The sequence below is a fragment of the Nothoprocta perdicaria genome, unplaced genomic scaffold, assembly GCF_003342845.1.
Source record: "Nothoprocta perdicaria isolate Ctin4 unplaced genomic scaffold, notPer1 scaffold_191, whole genome shotgun sequence".
Taxonomy (NCBI): Eukaryota; Metazoa; Chordata; class Aves; order Tinamiformes; family Tinamidae; genus Nothoprocta; species Nothoprocta perdicaria.
This window is the reverse complement of record NW_020455105.1, coordinates 634,056-651,646: the sequence shown is the minus strand read 5'-3', so window position 1 is coordinate 651,646 and position 17,591 is coordinate 634,056. Positions and strand designations below refer to the sequence as shown.

At 41.4% G+C, this 17,591-nt stretch overlaps 1 protein-coding gene across 2 annotated transcripts in view; it reads right to left on the bottom strand.

Annotated features, from left to right (window-relative positions):
- The window catches only part of DNAJC6 (DnaJ heat shock protein family (Hsp40) member C6), a 32,884-nt gene that overhangs the window by 2,362 nt on the left and 12,931 nt on the right, over positions 1 to 17,591 (bottom strand). Inside the window, exons 1-18 of one of the 2 annotated variants that reach the window (XM_026037138.1) lie at positions 16,920 to 16,942; positions 16,083 to 16,233; positions 15,112 to 15,161; positions 14,856 to 15,004; positions 13,158 to 13,280; positions 11,118 to 11,251; positions 9,777 to 9,971; positions 9,259 to 9,376; positions 8,173 to 8,252; positions 7,811 to 8,004; positions 7,647 to 7,727; positions 6,321 to 6,761; positions 5,856 to 6,008; positions 4,423 to 4,491; positions 3,757 to 3,891; positions 1,965 to 2,225; positions 1,462 to 1,607; positions 550 to 726 (exon numbers count right to left, since the gene is read on the bottom strand). In XM_026037138.1, the coding sequence (XP_025892923.1) occupies positions 550 to 726; positions 1,462 to 1,607; positions 1,965 to 2,225; positions 3,757 to 3,891; positions 4,423 to 4,491; positions 5,856 to 6,008; positions 6,321 to 6,761; positions 7,647 to 7,727; positions 7,811 to 8,004; positions 8,173 to 8,252; positions 9,259 to 9,376; positions 9,777 to 9,971; positions 11,118 to 11,251; positions 13,158 to 13,280; positions 14,856 to 15,004; positions 15,112 to 15,161; positions 16,083 to 16,216 (2,640 nt within the window). In that variant the 5' untranslated portion in view covers positions 16,217 to 16,233; positions 16,920 to 16,942. Of the gene's footprint in view, positions 1 to 549; positions 727 to 1,461; positions 1,608 to 1,964; positions 2,226 to 3,756; positions 3,892 to 4,422; positions 4,492 to 5,855; positions 6,009 to 6,320; positions 6,762 to 7,646; positions 7,728 to 7,810; positions 8,005 to 8,172; positions 8,253 to 9,258; positions 9,377 to 9,776; positions 9,972 to 11,117; positions 11,252 to 13,157; positions 13,281 to 14,855; positions 15,005 to 15,111; positions 15,162 to 16,082; positions 16,234 to 16,919; positions 16,943 to 17,591 lie in introns of those variants that run through there. The other variant, XM_026037137.1, reaches the window with a different exon arrangement.

Genomic DNA, 17,591 nt, shown 5'->3' with positions numbered 1-17,591 from the left:
GTGCAGCCTACATCTTCAAGCCTTGCCCTGAAAATTTCAGAATCCCAAGACACTTAATGGTGGAAACTTCATCTCTGTAGGGTTTCCCAGATTGCTTTATTGCACATCAGCTGGTATGTATGATCAGCAAGACCATAAGACAGGTTTGAGACTTGGATATCCCATTTCTTTCATTCTAGAATCATGCTTAAGGCCTCTGCCCTTTCATACGTCTTTAATTACACTGCACTCTTCTGTAGCAGGCACAATATTCTGTATTGTTGTCTGGTCACTACATCATAGAGTATGGGAAGCAGAATAGCTGAATCCCTGTTGCTTAGGGAGGTATAAGCTGAGAGAGGCATATACCATGCGGTCTTGACACTGGGCTTGTTTTGTCAGAGTTCTCACCATTCAAAATATTCTATTTTGAATATTCTGCAATCTAGAATATTCCTACAAAGTTGTTTGAACCACTGAATTAAGCTGTAACATTAAATGCTTTATTGTTCACCTCATTTTTAAGAGCAATGGAAGCTTCTGAAGGAGATGGAGCTAAGAAACCCTTACCTTGTCAGGATGAACAACGAGTACTGCCCTCCGGTAGACCTTCTTCACCTGCTCCGGTGTTACTAGATCTGCCATGCTAACAGGCTTCCACTTGGTCTCCCCTGCCCACAGGACAGTATGCATTGTGGACAGCAGGGCTCTAATATTTCTCTCCTTCCCTTCAATCCATTCTAGGACCTGGAGAGATGAATGAGGATTCTCAGGTTATGCCTCACATTACATGTTCCAGGAGGAAGAGAGTTTCTCCGTTTGAATAGGAACGACTCCAAGAGCAACCAGCACTTCTTTACAAGTTTTAGAAAGCAATTGGGAGATACTTGGCAGTCTGTGTGCTTTGTCTTAATCTTTTTCATCTCTTCTGAAGAGAACATCCTCATTTAGCCAAAATCTGAGTTTTGCAGACTAGCAGAAATGTTCTTTGGTATTTATTTGGTACAATAAAATCTTTAACAAGCCACTTCAGGCCAGAGTTTGTTTGAATTTATTTTTCAGAGTAGAAGAAATACATAGATATTTCTGATGAAGTAGATTCTTTCAGTTTGTCTCCAAAATCTACCGTTTAGGACTTTGCCTTTCTGGTCACATTAAGTCACTGCAATGCAAATATGGAGCACAGCAGTTCATGATGCTATCAAGTTTAGGCACATACCTAATGGAAGGCAAGCATGAGACACCATCTGGTCCCAGGGATCCAGCAATGCAGTGGGGATGTGCATGAGATGAAGTAAGTGCTAAAACAGGGTGATTAGTGGCCTTGGCACTAAAGAGAGGGAAGATTTGCTTAGCTGCCTCCTCACATTTAGGAAGGCCGGTCACTTCTTAACCCCCTCCACCCTTCAGGGGGAACGGTGCAAGCAGTCTCTGRTGAGAGGGAATGACTGTAAGAGCATAACAAATAACAGTATTGCTTACTTTTAGTTTCTCAGGGTCCATCTCCTTAGCCATTTCTTCTTTTCTCATCTCAGCTATTGTTTTGGGTCCTTTCTTGTCTTTGTGAGCATTAAAACCTTGACCAGATAACAAATCTTCGAAGTCTGCAGACACTTTTGGTTTTGAATCTTAAAAAATAAAAAAAARKTTWMMKTWWTTTYMAAAWWRKTTTWWTTWWYMMYTTTTTTTTCTGCCCAAGGCAGCTCCAGACACTTTCTAGGGCAAGTCTCCTAACACTCCTGATGTGCAGGTTTTCACAAAAATAGTATCACCCAATGCTACTTTTGATTATCAAGCACATTCATAATCCAGAAATCCCAAAATACAAAGTCTACAACAAGACAACTAGAGCTGCTGAGCTTGGTATCTCAAAGGACAATGCATCCCAGTGTCCCTCATCTAGATCCTAACGCGTTTAGGTGTTTGAGCATGAAGCTGGACTGGAAAGACCCAACCCTGTGGACAGTGAATTCCGGAATGCTTACCAGCATTGGGTGGCCCTTTCCCACGCTCGTTCTGTGCTCCGGGCATTGCCGAGAAGCTCACGTTGTAGTTGGGCTTGTTCTGGGGGGAGGAATGGGGCATGCTCGGCGAGCCCTTGGCCTGCGACTGCTGCCAGCCGTAGCCCGCTCCCTGCTGCCAGCCGCTGCCGCCCATGGGCTGCGGAGAGGGTCTCTGCGGCGACGGGGGGAAGCCGCCACCCAGCCCCGTTGGGGTGGTGGGTTTGCTGGCAAACGAAGGACCACCTGCAAAGGAAGGGCAGAAGAGCGTGCGTTAGTGAACAGGACACTGACTGCCCTTTTAGAAAGATACCCTAAAAATACCCCCGGCAGCTCGCTCGTTTTTTCCCCTCCATAACACAGACTTGTCTTCGTAATGTCAAGCAAGACCCTTCACCTCTGCTGCTTTATAAGCAGCCCCTACTCTACAAGCTTGCAGAGTGGCAGGGACAAAGAGAGAGCTAGGCACAGCCAGCAGCTGCAAACCACAGCTGCTGCATGACTGTGGCAACACCAACTTGATGCATATTGAAATAATATTAAAATAAAAAGATAATAATATCCATTTACACTGTGCTGGCTTGCTGTCATGCAGCAAAGCTGTGTTCTTCAGCACTTTATTACCTGAGGGGATGCTCCTCTGATTTAGTCTGTGGTGGGCAGTATGCAGTATAAGTGCTTTGAGACTAACATGCAAAGTCGACTTTGACTCTGAAACATGTCATGGAAACTGGAGCAAGTGCTTTCGACATAATCATGAACTACAAAAACGTGGTAAATATCCTGCAGATGCCAAGTGTCTGTCTGTTTTTGAAACCTGTAGCTAGAGATTTAAAAAAAAAAAAAAAAAAAAAAAAAGCGGAAAAAAAAAAACCAACAAAAACACAACTTCTAGGCTTTAATGTGAAGCTTGGCATCTTTTTTTATTTTGCTCCTGCAGAGCAGCTAGCCATCCAGCAGAGGGAACTGGGAAACCTAATTCCAGAACCATGCTGGCTCTGACGCAAAGGGGAAAACAAACATTGGCTAAAACCACAACAGCTTCCGAGGGGCTGAAGCCAGTGACAAAGGGAAGAAAAATCTATTTACCAGCCTTGGAGAAGCTGACATGCATGTTTTTAAGGAAAACGTAAGTCAGTTGATCAGAACAGCCTTTTTTAACATTGGGGCCTAGGGGTTGCTGATGGTTTCTGCATGATAAAACAAGGAGGGCTGATTGAAGCGCCAAGCAAACAGTCATTTGCAGCAGGTGCTAATGAGAACAGGCTAGGGGCTCAGCCTCCACTTTTAGCTAGTGCTGTGAATTAGGGGCAGAGTTGGGAGAAAACCTAGGGTACCTCATTAAGAGATAATAAGTCATGTCTAGGAAAAGGAACCAAGTCCCCAAACACCCCAATAGCTTTTGAGAGGCAAAGTCACCAGGCACACCTCCAAGGCGAGCAGGAACAGTACTCCAGTCAACGGCAAATGGAGCAGCATCCTTAACCACCAATTCTATTTAAATTTATGAAAAGTATGTGACACTTTGCAATCTCTRTTACTAACTGCACTATAGCCCCAATAAGTTAGCGTTAAGATGAAGGGTCAGTAAAGGAATGTATTTACAAAAAATTGTGCAGAATTAGGCAAAGGGGGAAATCTGAGGCATGTTCTGAGAGGAACACTGTCATACAGTCAGCCTGGGAGGACCCATAGAGATCTTTGTCACATCCCGGGGTTTGTTCATCCTATTTCTCCAAAACAGAGCAAACTAGTAATTTTTGTAAGGAATGCAAACCTGCTAAACTTGCTCCAAGAGTGCCTAAATCAGCGAACGGATCCAGTGTTTGGGGTTTAGGATGATGAGTGGGAGTGCTGTGAAGGGATCCTGTAGGACTGGTGGCAGCTGACTTGCTTCCCATACCAAGGCCACCTTTAAGAGAAAAATAAAACAAAATAAAAATTTTCCATGGCCCTAACTCTGTCACATGATGTTACAAAGGTGCTGTTAAACAGACTCTGCTATTGTTCAGTTCCCAAGCAAAGTCTTGACTCAACAGTGATCCAGACTTTGCACGCCTACCCAAAACCAGGTTCAGCAGCCAGAATGTTTCTCAGACTGCCTGCAGAGACAGACTAGTTCTGACAAATAGATTGATTTTAAAAATTAAGAGGCGTGAATTAGCTCTGCATAGCTAGTTTTGCCAGGACATACTTTGTTCCCTATATCAGAAAGGACACTCACCTTGGTACCTGGRAGAGCAGGACAACAGGCTCAGCATACCTGTGACAGCCCAGATGAGTAACTAAAACCCTGCTTGAAGGTTTGCTATATTAATTAAGTGGCAGACAGTGGGAATAACCTCCTTTCAGGCACTGGCAATATCTTCCACCTGTCTCTCATCTCTCAGTGTTCTTTAAAGTGTTTTTTTTTTATTAAGTGTCTTGATGTTGCGATACATACCTGGTTTGCTGGGCCATTCCCAAGCTCCTGAAACATCCGGTTGAATAGAAACCGTAGGTGTGCTAGAAGCTAAGCAGAACAGGTACATATAAATAACTCAAGGGAATAGAGCAGAAACAAAATATGCCAGCTTCTAGAAAGAGTAAGGGGCAAGGGAGCAAAAGAGCTGGTACTATACTCTTTTTTATCTACTAGTCTTTATCTACTAATCAGAAATGAACTTCCCTACTATATGCATTACAAATTTAGCATTTATTTCTGATCTTATGCTGTGCAGAGGTAGCTGGGGAAGGACACAGATTTACAGTGTTCACAGATTTGGTCAAGGACTTTATATGCGTTGATATAAAACCTTATCACTGGAATAACGCTTGGCTTATCTCTCTGACTACATCCCAACCCAAGGAAATATTCTATACTGAAAATGGAACAGTTGGAGAACAAATAAAACAGATTATCACCCACACACATAAACCAGAAAAAAAGCGCAGGCYTCCCTTTAAGCCTGCATCAAATAAAGTCTTCACTTCTACACAGTTCACCCTGCCAGTAATTCATTATTCATAGGAGCAGCACTGTAATTCAGTACCTCATCATGCTGGAATACCATTTAAATTCCTTTCATTAGTGCAGCCAGTTCCAAGTAGGACCCAAACATCGTATTCACTGAGCTAATATCCGRTACCCAAGTTTGGCAAAACAAGGATCCAAACAGTGCCAGCAGCACTAGGAGGCTAGTTGCCTCCTTTGTCATTTTGATTTTCCAGAGAGACTGTCCCATCAAGGGACATGTTTTAGATTATCAGAAACAGATGAATTTGTATCTGGATGTGTTTTAATCGCAGAAGACTACAATATTAAAAATTCTAGGTGTGTGTGTGTGGGGGGGGAAGGGTAAAGGAAACTAATAAATGAGTGTTTCAAAAAAAAAAGCAAGAAAAGAAGAAAGTCCAAAGGTGGAAAAAAAAATCCTTGCCTTATCTTCCAAGAATCAATTTTAACTGTGAATTTGGCTGGAATTACTATCAAATCTGAAGAAAGCAGATGCCCTTTGACTAAAAGAACTGAAGAGCTTGTTTTCTTTAACACACTTAATGTGCTCTGCTTTATTTAGCTCAATTAATGGTSGTTTGGTTCAAATGAGACCTCAAAACTACAGGCATATGTAGGCAGATGTTCCTACTGGTCTCACTTCTTCGTGCATACAAGTGGCTTATTAATTAAGCATAATACATGAACAGAGTAATTCTCATCCTACCACACTTCAAATTATGAATATGCTTTAAATCTAGAGACAAAAAGCTTTCCTGTTTAGCAGGGTTTCTGTGGTTTAGACCCATTTCATGGTAAGCATTGATTTGTACTTCATGGCTCCATCACAAAGCAGCATTTTATGTTTACTTAAATACACTGGTAGAGCCTCACTTTCTTACCCATGTGAAAGGGATCAGTGTGCACAGTCGGTGAAGGACTTCTTGTTGCTTGAAGGAACGGATCACCAGTGACATTTGATGAACCAAGAAAGGAACCCAGGAGATCTGGACCAGTTTGCTTAGGGCTGCTTCCAAATGGGTCAAAGGTAGTTGCTGTAGACACATATTTGAGACAGTAAATCACTACCATGTACAATGAATATGCTCCAGGAAACAGAGGAGCATGTGGAGAGGAAAACCTAATACCTGCCGATACCAAATAGAAGACAGCATTCCACCAGGGAAAGCAAATTAGAAAGTACCAGAACTGTCCAGTCACGTGCTAGGCGGCTAGAAAGGCACATGACAGTCATGGCAACGTGTTTGTTGATTCCATCTGTCTGAGGCAGAGGAAGTTGCTGAATTTAGAAGCAGTCAAAGCTAGGATTTAGACCCAGGACATGTATTAGGCATGGCCAGGATTACCTTCTCCTACTCTTGGGGATGGTGATGGGGATGCTGAGGCTGCAGAACGCCGAGGAGTTGACTGAACAGATCCAGTTCCCCCCACCTGAAAGACCTCCTCGGTGGCAGACTGTCCACTTGGTGCACTCGGTCCACCAACCCCAAACAAATCATTCAGCAAGTCTGAGTTAGAGGGGGCAGCAGCGGGCTGTGAGGGAAAGTTCTTGCTCATAGGGCTGCCATCTAGGCCCAGCAGGTCAACGTCTTCAGGCGGAGGTGGTGCTGGAGGTTCCTGCTGCTTTTTGCTGTGTTTTGGTGTCCCATGAGGCTTGTCACCACTGGCATTACTGTGCTGACTGGAAAGGGACAAGAGTTCGTCATCTGACTGTTCGCTTTCCTCATGCACCAACGCTGCTCGGTCCTCTGAGGTGGGGTGAGAGCTACTTTTGTCAGATTTCTGATCTAAATGATTAAAAATAAAATTAATTAGCCGTCAGCTTTTTCCAGTCACAAGGCTCCCACAAAATCAGCCTGCATATACAACAGTTACCAAAAATACTACAGCAACATCCATTAGCTGTTTCTGAGAGGCCTTTACAAAGACTAATTTAAAACTTTATCTGGCCTGTATTGTAAGGAATCAGTCTTACTGATCAGGAAATACAGACAGAAGTTAATTGATTCTATTCAAACCTGGAGAGCAAATGAGTATAAAGAGCACAAATGACAACTGAACAAATTTCTGGGTCAAGACCAAGCATTTAGGATGATCTCTAATCATGCCTCAAAATCCAGACAAAACACTCCTATAAAAGAAGTAGTGCCATAAATCACCTTCCTGCTTTTACMCACAAAGAGCCCTTATGCTGGGTTCCTATCTAACATGTCATTAATGCCTTGGAAGGCATTAAAGGAAGAACCTTGCATCAGGCTGCCCCATGAGATTTTAAACATACACAGCACTGTTCAGTGGTGCTTCAGGCAGACACCCAAATCACGCTTTTTGCTCAATGCTTTACATTCTCMTAACATCTTATATATAAATGCAACATTAGGAAGAAAAGTAGCTTGGATTTATTTTAGCACTGAGAAGGCCTACAGTGAAACACTGCACTAGAAGTGTGTCATTAATCATTGTCATATGTAGCAAAGGCAGGCCGTATTTGAAGAGAATATTGTAAGAAAATAATTTCCATTCAATTGCAGCATAAGGATGTGACAGAAATCCACTCTGGTCAAATTCAAATGACACGTTACAATCAGATCCTTTGGATGCTTTAGGGAGAGAGGAAAAGTGAGTTTTCCTAGTTCTAAATGGATTTTACTTTAAAGACCAATTCTACCTACCTTGCCAGCTAAGAGATGAAAAGAATGCACTCTGTCCAACATTTCTTATGTTATCCGGAGGTGCTTCAGCGGGACCTTTACCTGCAGCACAGAGAAAGAAAAAGTCAGAGTCCAACATGCAGTTAACCTTTTAAGTTAAGCGTGTAAGCCTGTGCAGCTCTTACCTGCCAAAGCAAGAGTGTCCTGATGCTCCTGATGAGAGGAAAAGAGAATGCTTGGATTGATGTCTTTTGTTGTGAAGTTCTCCCAGGGAGGAGTTAATTCAGTTTGTCTATCAGCAGACTGTATTTCTATGTCCAATATAACATGAAAGAGTTGTGGATATTTATCTGGAGAATCACAGGCATCCAGTTCAGGCCTAAATGAGAACAAGAGCTCTGCAGTTAAATGCAACGGTTGTTTCTGCAAGTTTATATTAAGTCTTTTAACATATGCATGCATGCAGGCTTGCATGTTTCATTCTCCTTCAGCTTTCATAAGGCTTTTACATTTCAGGTTTGATTAATGCCCAGTGTAAAATACTCACTTGGTGAACTTTAGTGTGGTTGTTCCCAGGGCTATGAATCCAGTATGAAATTGAATTTGGAATATTTGTGTGTTGGTCATCTGGAAAACAAAATACACACAGAGCACCAGACTGAACAACTGCTTAAATTRATGTAATTAAAATATTTATAATAGACACAAACAGTTATTTAAGACTGCCTCTCTATCACTTACTATATAGGCTAATTATAAGCTAATTTGATTGGTTGTTTTTAAGGAATTATTAGGGTATAATTACTATTATTGGAGTATTATTCAGTTTCTGCAGATACAAGAAGAGTTGCTAATCTGTGTATACTGTATTTCCAAATTTCTTTTCCACTATTACAGGAGCCAAATAACAGCCTTTCAAAGTCAATCTCAAGTCATAGAACTGCGTGGACCAATAAACATCTCCACTTTCAGCACTGCCAGTATGTTGTTGAAAGGAGAAATAAGGGTACACTCAATACAGTGTCCTTATGTTCTCCCTTCCCAGTTCCCACCATCTCCCAGTGTTTTGGCAGGCTAGTGCTATAAGGGGGTCTGGCTATGCAGAGGTGACTGTCTGAACAACCTGAGGCTCACAAGTTCTTCGCTATCCTGATGGCTGACAAACAAGCATAGAATTGCCTCTTTGTCCCCAAAAAGAGGGGAGAAAAAAAAAAAAAAAAAAACATTCTCCATGTCAAAGGTTGTTCTGGAACAAGAAACACAATGCACACTGTTTAGTAGTGATGACTCTGTTAGTCATCTGAAGTTGAGTGGAAGATGATGCTTCTTGTATCTTCTTACAATAGGTGGTGGTTTGCCCTGAGCTGGTTACCAACAGGAGATTTGTGTCTTTTTATCAGTCCTTATTTCTGTAAAAAGACACTGGGGCCATCCTAGACTTCCCCTCCAAAAAAAAATAAAAATAAAAAACAGAAAGACAATTGGCACTGACCAATTTTGTGCATGTTGCTGTAAGCAGAGTTTCTGCATGACTAAGATTAGTGCCGTGTGAAGTCTTAGATCACATAGTTATTCCCCAATTTAGCTAATTACATTGCCTTTACTATGCAAGAAAAGTTAGAGAAGCCCATACTTTTGCTTGTAGGCGTCCCCCAATGGTTGATCTCATGTGGTAGACAGAAACAACAACATCTCCATGTACAGTGGCTCCTAGTGGAATTAGGACTTTCCCTTCTTGTACACGGTATTCTCTTTAAAGGGAAGAGAAGGCGATGGACTGTTAAGCTCCCTTATACATGCAAGTAACACTTAAAAATGTCAATATAAAAGCTATCATCTCATCCAGGTCAAGCACACAGGAACAGTATTCAGGACTCTGCTTATTTTTAGTCGAAACAGAAACATTTCACAGAGCATAATCATGAACTAGCCTTGTCAATGCATTCTGCTGCAGGACATGATTTAAGACGTATTCTGGCGCTTCGTTTTCAACACTATTCACCAACCTTCATTTAATATTGGCACTCCATGATTTATCAGGCAGTGTGACAATGACTGCAGCCAGCACGGATACTGAAATATTACAACAAAAACCAACCCCACCCCTTGCTTTAGCCTCCTAAAGGATGGTGCAAGGTCACAAGAACTCACTTCATCCTTTCATATTCCTGGGAAGTTGTAAGGATTCTGGTTTCTCCGCTGAGAATGTCACAGAAGGGTCGGCAGCCATTTCGTTGCTTGTTGAAACAGGGGACTGGGCTGAGGGTGACTGACTTGATCGTAAGTGGCTTGCAGTGAGGAATGACAGGCTTGTCTGCTATTAGATCACACATGTATCCTATGTATCTGCAGGCAGAGGGAGACATTACTGAAGTCTCCCCAGACGACCAATTTTATTCTTTATTTAAAGAGTACATTGAAATTCAGTGAAAATGCTCATCTTTCACAGTTCCTAAAATGGAATTTTCATATACCCTAGCATGCAGAAACTACATTCATGATTTGTGTTTAATTGCAAGAAAAGATCAAGAGAAAGGAAGTTAACTCTTAGCTCTGGCTAGAGATTATTTCTCYGCATCCTTTAGAAGAGAAGGTGCTGAGCAATGATTTTCTGGTTTACCAGTAGAAATTTACCTTCAATTTTAYGTGCACATAGTATAGAGTATTTTGTCAGTCAAGTATTCAARKATTACTATTACATATGTAACACTTTATCTTTGATTTGCTCTGGCAAGCAGTTCTTCCTCAGCTAAAAGAAACTGCAAGCAAGACATGTTTTTTTCTGTAAAGACAAAGTCATTGTAGAGAGAGAGGCTCACTAAGGCTTCATAAGGCTAYGTTAACCACAAGACTTCTCAGTTTTCCTGAGCTACACAGCAAAAATAYTGTAATACTTTATGGCGTTCCTCCATTGCAGTTACTTCAATGTGGGCAAAATAGAAGTGGTCATAAACATTATTTAAGACCTGGCAAGGCTAAGTAACATGACTAACACATGAGTCTTAACACTTAGAATAAGAATTCTGGAGTTTTCAGTTTGTTGTCACTTGGCAGAATCTTCAGACCACTGATGGGGGAGAGGCTGGAGTACACAGCATAACCCCTGTTCCAACATATAGTCCTCCCCCTTTAACTCCAGTGCATTATTTCACAAAATCATAGAATAATTTAGGTCGGGAGAGACCTCTAAAGGTTATCTGGTTCAGTTCTCTGCCCAAAGCAGGAACAACTATAGAGCGGTATCTAACCTCAGAGCTGGTCTGTGCTGCTTCAGGTAATACCCAGGCAAGCCTTGTGCATCTCCAAGCACTGTGATTCCACAGGATCTAACCACTACTTCACTGAAACTGGCAGTTTCAATATTTCAATAGAATACTGAAATCTGAATGCACATCTCAGAGTGACATATTCACAGAATCACACACGTGTGCATGTATGCTTCTCAGGACAATGAATAGCTTGGTTACGTAGCACTTCAGCAGTATACTCTACCTCCTGTGAGATGGCCAAAGTACAATTCCAGGTCTCTTCAAGTTTAGCAACTGTATAGCAGGGCCTGGATTAGAGAAGAGGTGACAGAAACAGAACATCGCACTGACCAGAACTGCTGAGGCTGCACGGCCATCCTGTGAAGGAGACGACAGAGAGCAGAGAAAATGCACAGCATSAGAGATATCCTTTAAATTTCAGTAAAACACCCTTTAAATCACAAAATAATTTCCCCAGAAAGTCTAATAATGAGACCATGAGAATGCAGACTTTCTAATCCCATATATTTATTTAATATTTAGGACTTCAGTTAATTGCACTGGCCGGGATCAAAGCTAAGATGATATCCAGCCACCAGCCAAAGCTGGGTAACGGTTTAGGCTTGGTTAGAAAGTCCAGAACTCACAGACAGATCATTCACGTTTTGTCTATGAATGTCAGTGTTTCATGCACACTCTCAAGCCATTACACCATATTTATTTCAACACTGGCCTGGAACCATGGGGATCAGAATACGCCTGTCCCAAAGCTCTAGGCACAAGCTAGGTGATGAGCTATAGGCCCATACCCCAATTCTGGTGACCAAAACCATAAGAAATAGCTGTCCTAACACCTTCTGCCAGGTYCCACGCCTGATGCCTGCTTAGTTTGGGGTGCATGCTCATGGCAYAGCAGGGTGTACACGAGAGCCCGCTCAGCACTACCAGAGTGCTGGGCTGTACTCTCATCTCCCACTTCTCAGAGAGTGGCAGAAGATCCTAGAAGCCAAGACTGATATATTAAGAAGTGGGAAGTCCTTAGTGGTGCATCAGGCAGGCAGGAACTTTAAGAAAACCTGAAGAACACATTAAGAATAGTATAGGCCCTTACAATTACTTCTTAGAGGGACCTTTTGGACCTTTTGCAAAATTTTTCATACTGCAGCTGACGAGGCCCCAATAACCTACTGAACCTGGGCAGGTGCTTAAGCTCATTAGACAATCTGCCTTTTTAAGGTTCAGCCACAGCCCAATTATCTCTGCAAAGAGACCTATCTGTGAAGAGATTCATATAAACTGAGTGGGCTTGAAAAGTGTTGAAAAGGACTCTCTGCCCTTTACAGCATTATCTTAGTATTAGTGCTGAAAGACAGCGAAGGAATTTGATTCTTGAGCTAGATTTCCTAGATTAAAGAAATAAAGTGTATATTAATCTCCTTTTGAATGGAAGCTTGTATCTCAGAGGTACTAGCTGTACAACAGAAGGCAGAAACAGCTAGATGTGTATGGAATGTTTATGCAGTTTGGAATCGATCATTTCCCCAGCTCTTTGCAGGTTATTCTGACCCAGGCTGACAGCCTCGCAGACTTAATTTAGGCTCCAAGAGCTAAACAAAATTCTTCCTTTGGGTAATACTGTCAATATTAAAGGTAGTATAGGCTAAATTAGAAGGTACTGAGACAGAATTACACCATCTTCAAGTAGATGTATATATCCCATAGTACTAAAATTCCCTTAAAGTGGGATTTAGCAAGCGATTCAGCTACTACGCACAAGAAGGAACAGAAGGCAACCTGTCTCTTTCAGCCAGTCTAGCTGTCATTATCAAGAGACTTTAAGATTCTCTATACCCCTGTTAAATAGAATCCCCAATTTTAACCCTTCCATCTGCCCCCACTTTGAGAAGGGTTTTTGTTTGTTTTTAAGAGCTGTTTTGTACTATGACTAGCAACTATTCAGTGCAAAGCAACAGCAGGCTGGTCATTCTTAAGCTGGTTCTGAGCTGATTTTCAAACCTCTTTGCTATTCCTTGCCTCTTCTCCTTCACTGCTAGAACTATTTGGATTTCTCTTCCTTGGCACTGCTCCTTGACAGTCAAGAGATAGATCTTCCCACTTAGCTGCAGATGGCAGGGCAGAAGAAGCCTCCTAAGCGGGTCAATTTTATTACATTACTTTCTCTTTTAGAATTTGTCCCCATTCTTGTACGCAAGCTCAGGAAATGCAACAGAACACTGATTAATGCCCAATACAGCCTAAAATAGTTACTTTCTTGTGTACTTACCATACAGTGGATGACACACACATTCTTGGGGTTCTGCTGTAGCCAGTTGTGCATGTTCTTACAGACAGCATAGAGATTATGCAGACTGGGTGCTTGTCTTACTGGCCAGCTACATTCAGATACCTATAGAAATCACATAATGAAAACCATCTTCAGGAGGGCACTAAGTGAAATATACTTTTACAAACTATTTTTGCCGAGATGAGTACTATGCTTTTATAATCTAGAAGTTTTGTCCTTAAACTACTCCATCTCTTCTTATGTGTAATTCTGCTTCAAGACTTCTACGAATTACAAAACAGGAACAACAACAAAAAATCAGTTAAATAACATATTTATCATAACATAATGGGAAATACATCAAGAGGTTTTGCAGATTAGGAAATGCAGTATCAGAGGGAGAAGCACTGTGGAGATACAGCTAGGGCAAGCAATAGACCAAAAGATGTTTAATGCTGGGCTGCTAAAAGGTCTGTTCTTGTCTTCTTACCAAAAGCAGTGTACCAGAACCAAGCAAAAGTGAAGATTCAGAATCCTTGTTAGCTTTTAGTCTTCCCTGTTTATTTACCCATATTTAAAGCCACAGCTGAGAAATTTGCTTTTTTGAAGAAAATTGAAAAACAGAATAGCAGAAAATGGAAAAATAGATTCAACTATACCTGCAACTATAATGGAGCGAGACTTGTGCAGCCTGAGAATCTCTTTAACGGAGCGCGAAGCCTGGCAATTGTTGTGGCCTTCTTTGTTGAAGGCTACAGCAACAAAAGCCTTCKCTTCCTTGTGGCAGAGGGAAAGGGCAGAGGGTTTCTGAAAGATTAGGTCTAATCTTCACTTTCAACAGCAATACTTCATAGGGACGGCCTTTAAAATCCATTAATGAATCAGAGCATGCTTCTGTATTCTGCTCTGGTTTTAGAGAAGGAAACTGGGGCAGAAAGTACAGGTGTCTTTTTGAAGTCAYATAGAAAGCGTTTTGGCTCTTCTGATGCTATCTAGCTTCCAAGCCCATGCTTTGCCTGCTAAGCAGTCCAACACAACTGAAAGTCCTTAAGGCATGAACATAAGTTATCTTATTTTATTAATTTATTTTGAAGCACATTTGTTAGGATCCATCAGAAATCCTTTAGAATTCCTGCCGAATCCTTGTCAGCCCTCCCACCACACTGGTGAAGAGGCCCTCAGCTTTCCCCTGTGTTGCTGATGCTGCCAGCCCCTCCGTTTTCTGAGTCCTGGAGTCTCAGCAGTGACCTGGGGTGTCTCAGACTTCATTTAACTCGCGTGCACCCACAGGGTATATATGCAAACACTTCTGCCTGTACATTAGCTCCTTCTGGAGCTCACTTGTGTGAAAGTGAGGTATTTACTCCTTCCTCCTCTGCAGCAGCTGTTAACAGCTGTCCAGGAGCCGAGAGCAGCACAGGACCAGCTCCCTGCAGCTCCTTACTCTCACAAGCTCCTAGTATAGGAGCAGGTGCCCTGAAGTCTCCAGCACTAATTCCTGAAGTCCCAGACACCAGATCAAGCCCAGAGAAAACCATGGCACCCTAGAAAGTGTCTATAATCCSTGTTCCTAGTACATTCTGCCACACTCAGAAGACAAATACAGACTCCTGGCTTGTTTCACAGGAAGACTGGGAGGACTTCAGAGGACTTGAAAGAAATGTTCCCRTTCTCGTCATGCAGCTTGAACAGACTCACCCTGTTATGAAACTTGGCACTGCGATAATACTTCGGTGACAAGTTGAAGACTGTGTAATGGTCAGGATGTCTGGAATCCAAAAATGTCCGTACATCTTCAATGTGGTTCCTGAATCCCAGTTCAACGCCTTCAGCAGGAAAAGACATCACTAGAACCACAAAAAGAAGCCAGGCTGAGTGTGCACAATAACATGTTCATGAATTTCCGAACCCTGGAATGCTGCAAGCTTTGTTTCTGCCAAAAACCAGCACTTACCTATGATTCTTGAGGTAATATATGAAATATCTAGCTCTCCCTTGGTGTAACTAAAAGAAAGCAGGAGACAGATGTTATGCTATGTTTACAGAAGACTTTTTACTACAGGAACCAACAGGACAGTGTTTTCCCACAAAGATCTACTTTAGACATAAGGAAGGACTCTCTTAAGACATATAATACAAAGAATTGGTTTTAAGAGAATGGTTCAAATAATTCCCTGCAGTCAATGACTTGTTCTTTCCCTTTACATCCATTTGTATTAACTGGATGCATAAGCTGCCAGAGAGAGTCCGTTTTGTCATTAACTCTTAGTGCCAGTTTCCAGSAGAAATCTCTATTACACAGCCACTTAACCTCTGTGGTCTCACAATCCATTTCTTTTAGTTTGCCACAGCCCCATGTCACTCAGAAGCAGGTGAAGTGCCAAGTATGGGGGATATCACCAACACAGGTGACTGCAGCAAAGCCTGGTCAGAGTCACCTCTTCCTTCAACTCAAAAGGGGGATTTTCCACAGGGAACAGTTAAAAGGGCTAAAGAGGGAGAATTAGGTTTTTCAGSAAGAGGAACCTTCTTGAACAGAAGAGTAAGTGCTGAAACCCAAAATGAGTCAAATTTAGTGATAAAATACTTAAGTGTGGCTAAGCAGTAGGAGCATCCCACAAGGGGAAATGAAAGAATTGGAGAGGGCACTCCATTTTTATAGGGGAGGCTTTATCTAGATTTCAGCATGCTGATGTTCAGTTATTAGCAAGAACAGAGTCTTACTTTTTTTTCCTGCTTCCTTGAGGCCATATACTCAATTATGAGACAGAATTATGAGAGTCACTTGTGGTTTTCACCTCATTCTTTCACTAGGTCATCTGGAAGCAGAGTTTTCTTGTATTGAGCTAGTTAAGAGGACAACTTAGACTGGCACTTTGCAGCTCCTGATTTCACCTGAGTTTTGTCACTTCAGCTGTACTGTACCTGGCAACAGATTGCATGACCTTTGAAGATGTATCTTTCAGGGTGTCCTTCAGGTTATCCTTCAAATTGCTGAAGAGTCTCCCTGCTCCTCCTTTCACCATATCTAGCAAGCCTCCCCCATAGCTGGACTCCATGTCTGGTGATGAGGCACCTTTAAGCATAACAAAATCAAACCCAACATCACTTTTTTTCGAACAAATGCATAGGGCCAACAAGTCTACTGCTCCATTTAGACCAAACTGCCTCTGTCAAGAGCAGTACAAAAAAGTTTTGCTCATTAAATTAGAGATTTTCCAGGTGTGAGAAGTAGCACATTCTTTTTGGCTGGGCCAAAGAAACTGTATTTTACGTAGAAGAAGAAAACTTTGAAGAAAACCTCCTTAGTAAGCTTTTTCTTCACAGCTTGAAATGTCAAAGTTGCAAACCCAATAGGAGACTAAAACAGAAAGAACAACCTCAGAGGTTATTCTCGTGAATGATGACATGGTCTTAAACATCAAGTGTTTACATTTTACAGTTTAATAACTATTCCACAGTCTTAATCGAGAACTGACTTATTGTAGCCTCTTATTACAACAGCCTTGTGTTTATAGTGTAAGTTATTCTTAGAAACATAGAAATATAATCAATTAGATGTAGACTTGAGCAAATATCTTTTGTTTCATTGCACCATTGCCAGACACAAGCCGAATAAAGTGATACTTTTAAAAGTTTATTACCTATAAAATAGATTTGACTAGTCAAATTGTTTTCTATTCAACTATTTTTGACCTTACCAAATCTATTTTGGTAAATCTATCTATTTTAATTTATCTATTTTAATTATACATTTATTACCTCATTATATGAGATTAGTCTAAATGCTACTGCTTCAGTCTTGTTATTTCTAAAAAGTCAACTYGCAGATTGTTTCAAGGCATGGATTAATTTTCAGAACCGATAAAGAACAGGTAAAGTGGGACATTAACCATCTCAGAGACTACAATTCTTCTTTATCCGGTAGAACAGATGAGCTGCAGATTAGAAGGCAGTTAAAATGAAAGCTGCAGAAGGGAAGAAAAACAGATCTAGATCATCCAGCATAACAAAGGAACAAGCAATTTGTGCAAATACGTGCCACACTCTAAGGCTGCCTTAATCAAGATGACATCCAATATGAGCTGCCCTTCGCAAGGCACAAAGTCTGAAAACATTTGTCCTGTTTTAGAGTAGTGGTTCAGCTACTTCCTAACAAAAAACATATTGGTCATTAAAAATTATTCCAGCACCAGAAAGAATAGCTTAGCTGTCACAGCTAAGGCAGGCTAATGGCATTCCTGTTGCTCATTATATATTTGTGGAAGCTTAAAAAGAGCTACAGAAGTTATAGGTGTAAGGTCTCTAAAGCATCAGTAGTATTAGAAACACACTGCTGAAATATGGCTCACAAGATCATTACCAGAATAAATGTTCTGGGGGCATTAGGACTATTAAGAATCATGAAAAAAAAAAAAAAAAAAAAAAAAAAAA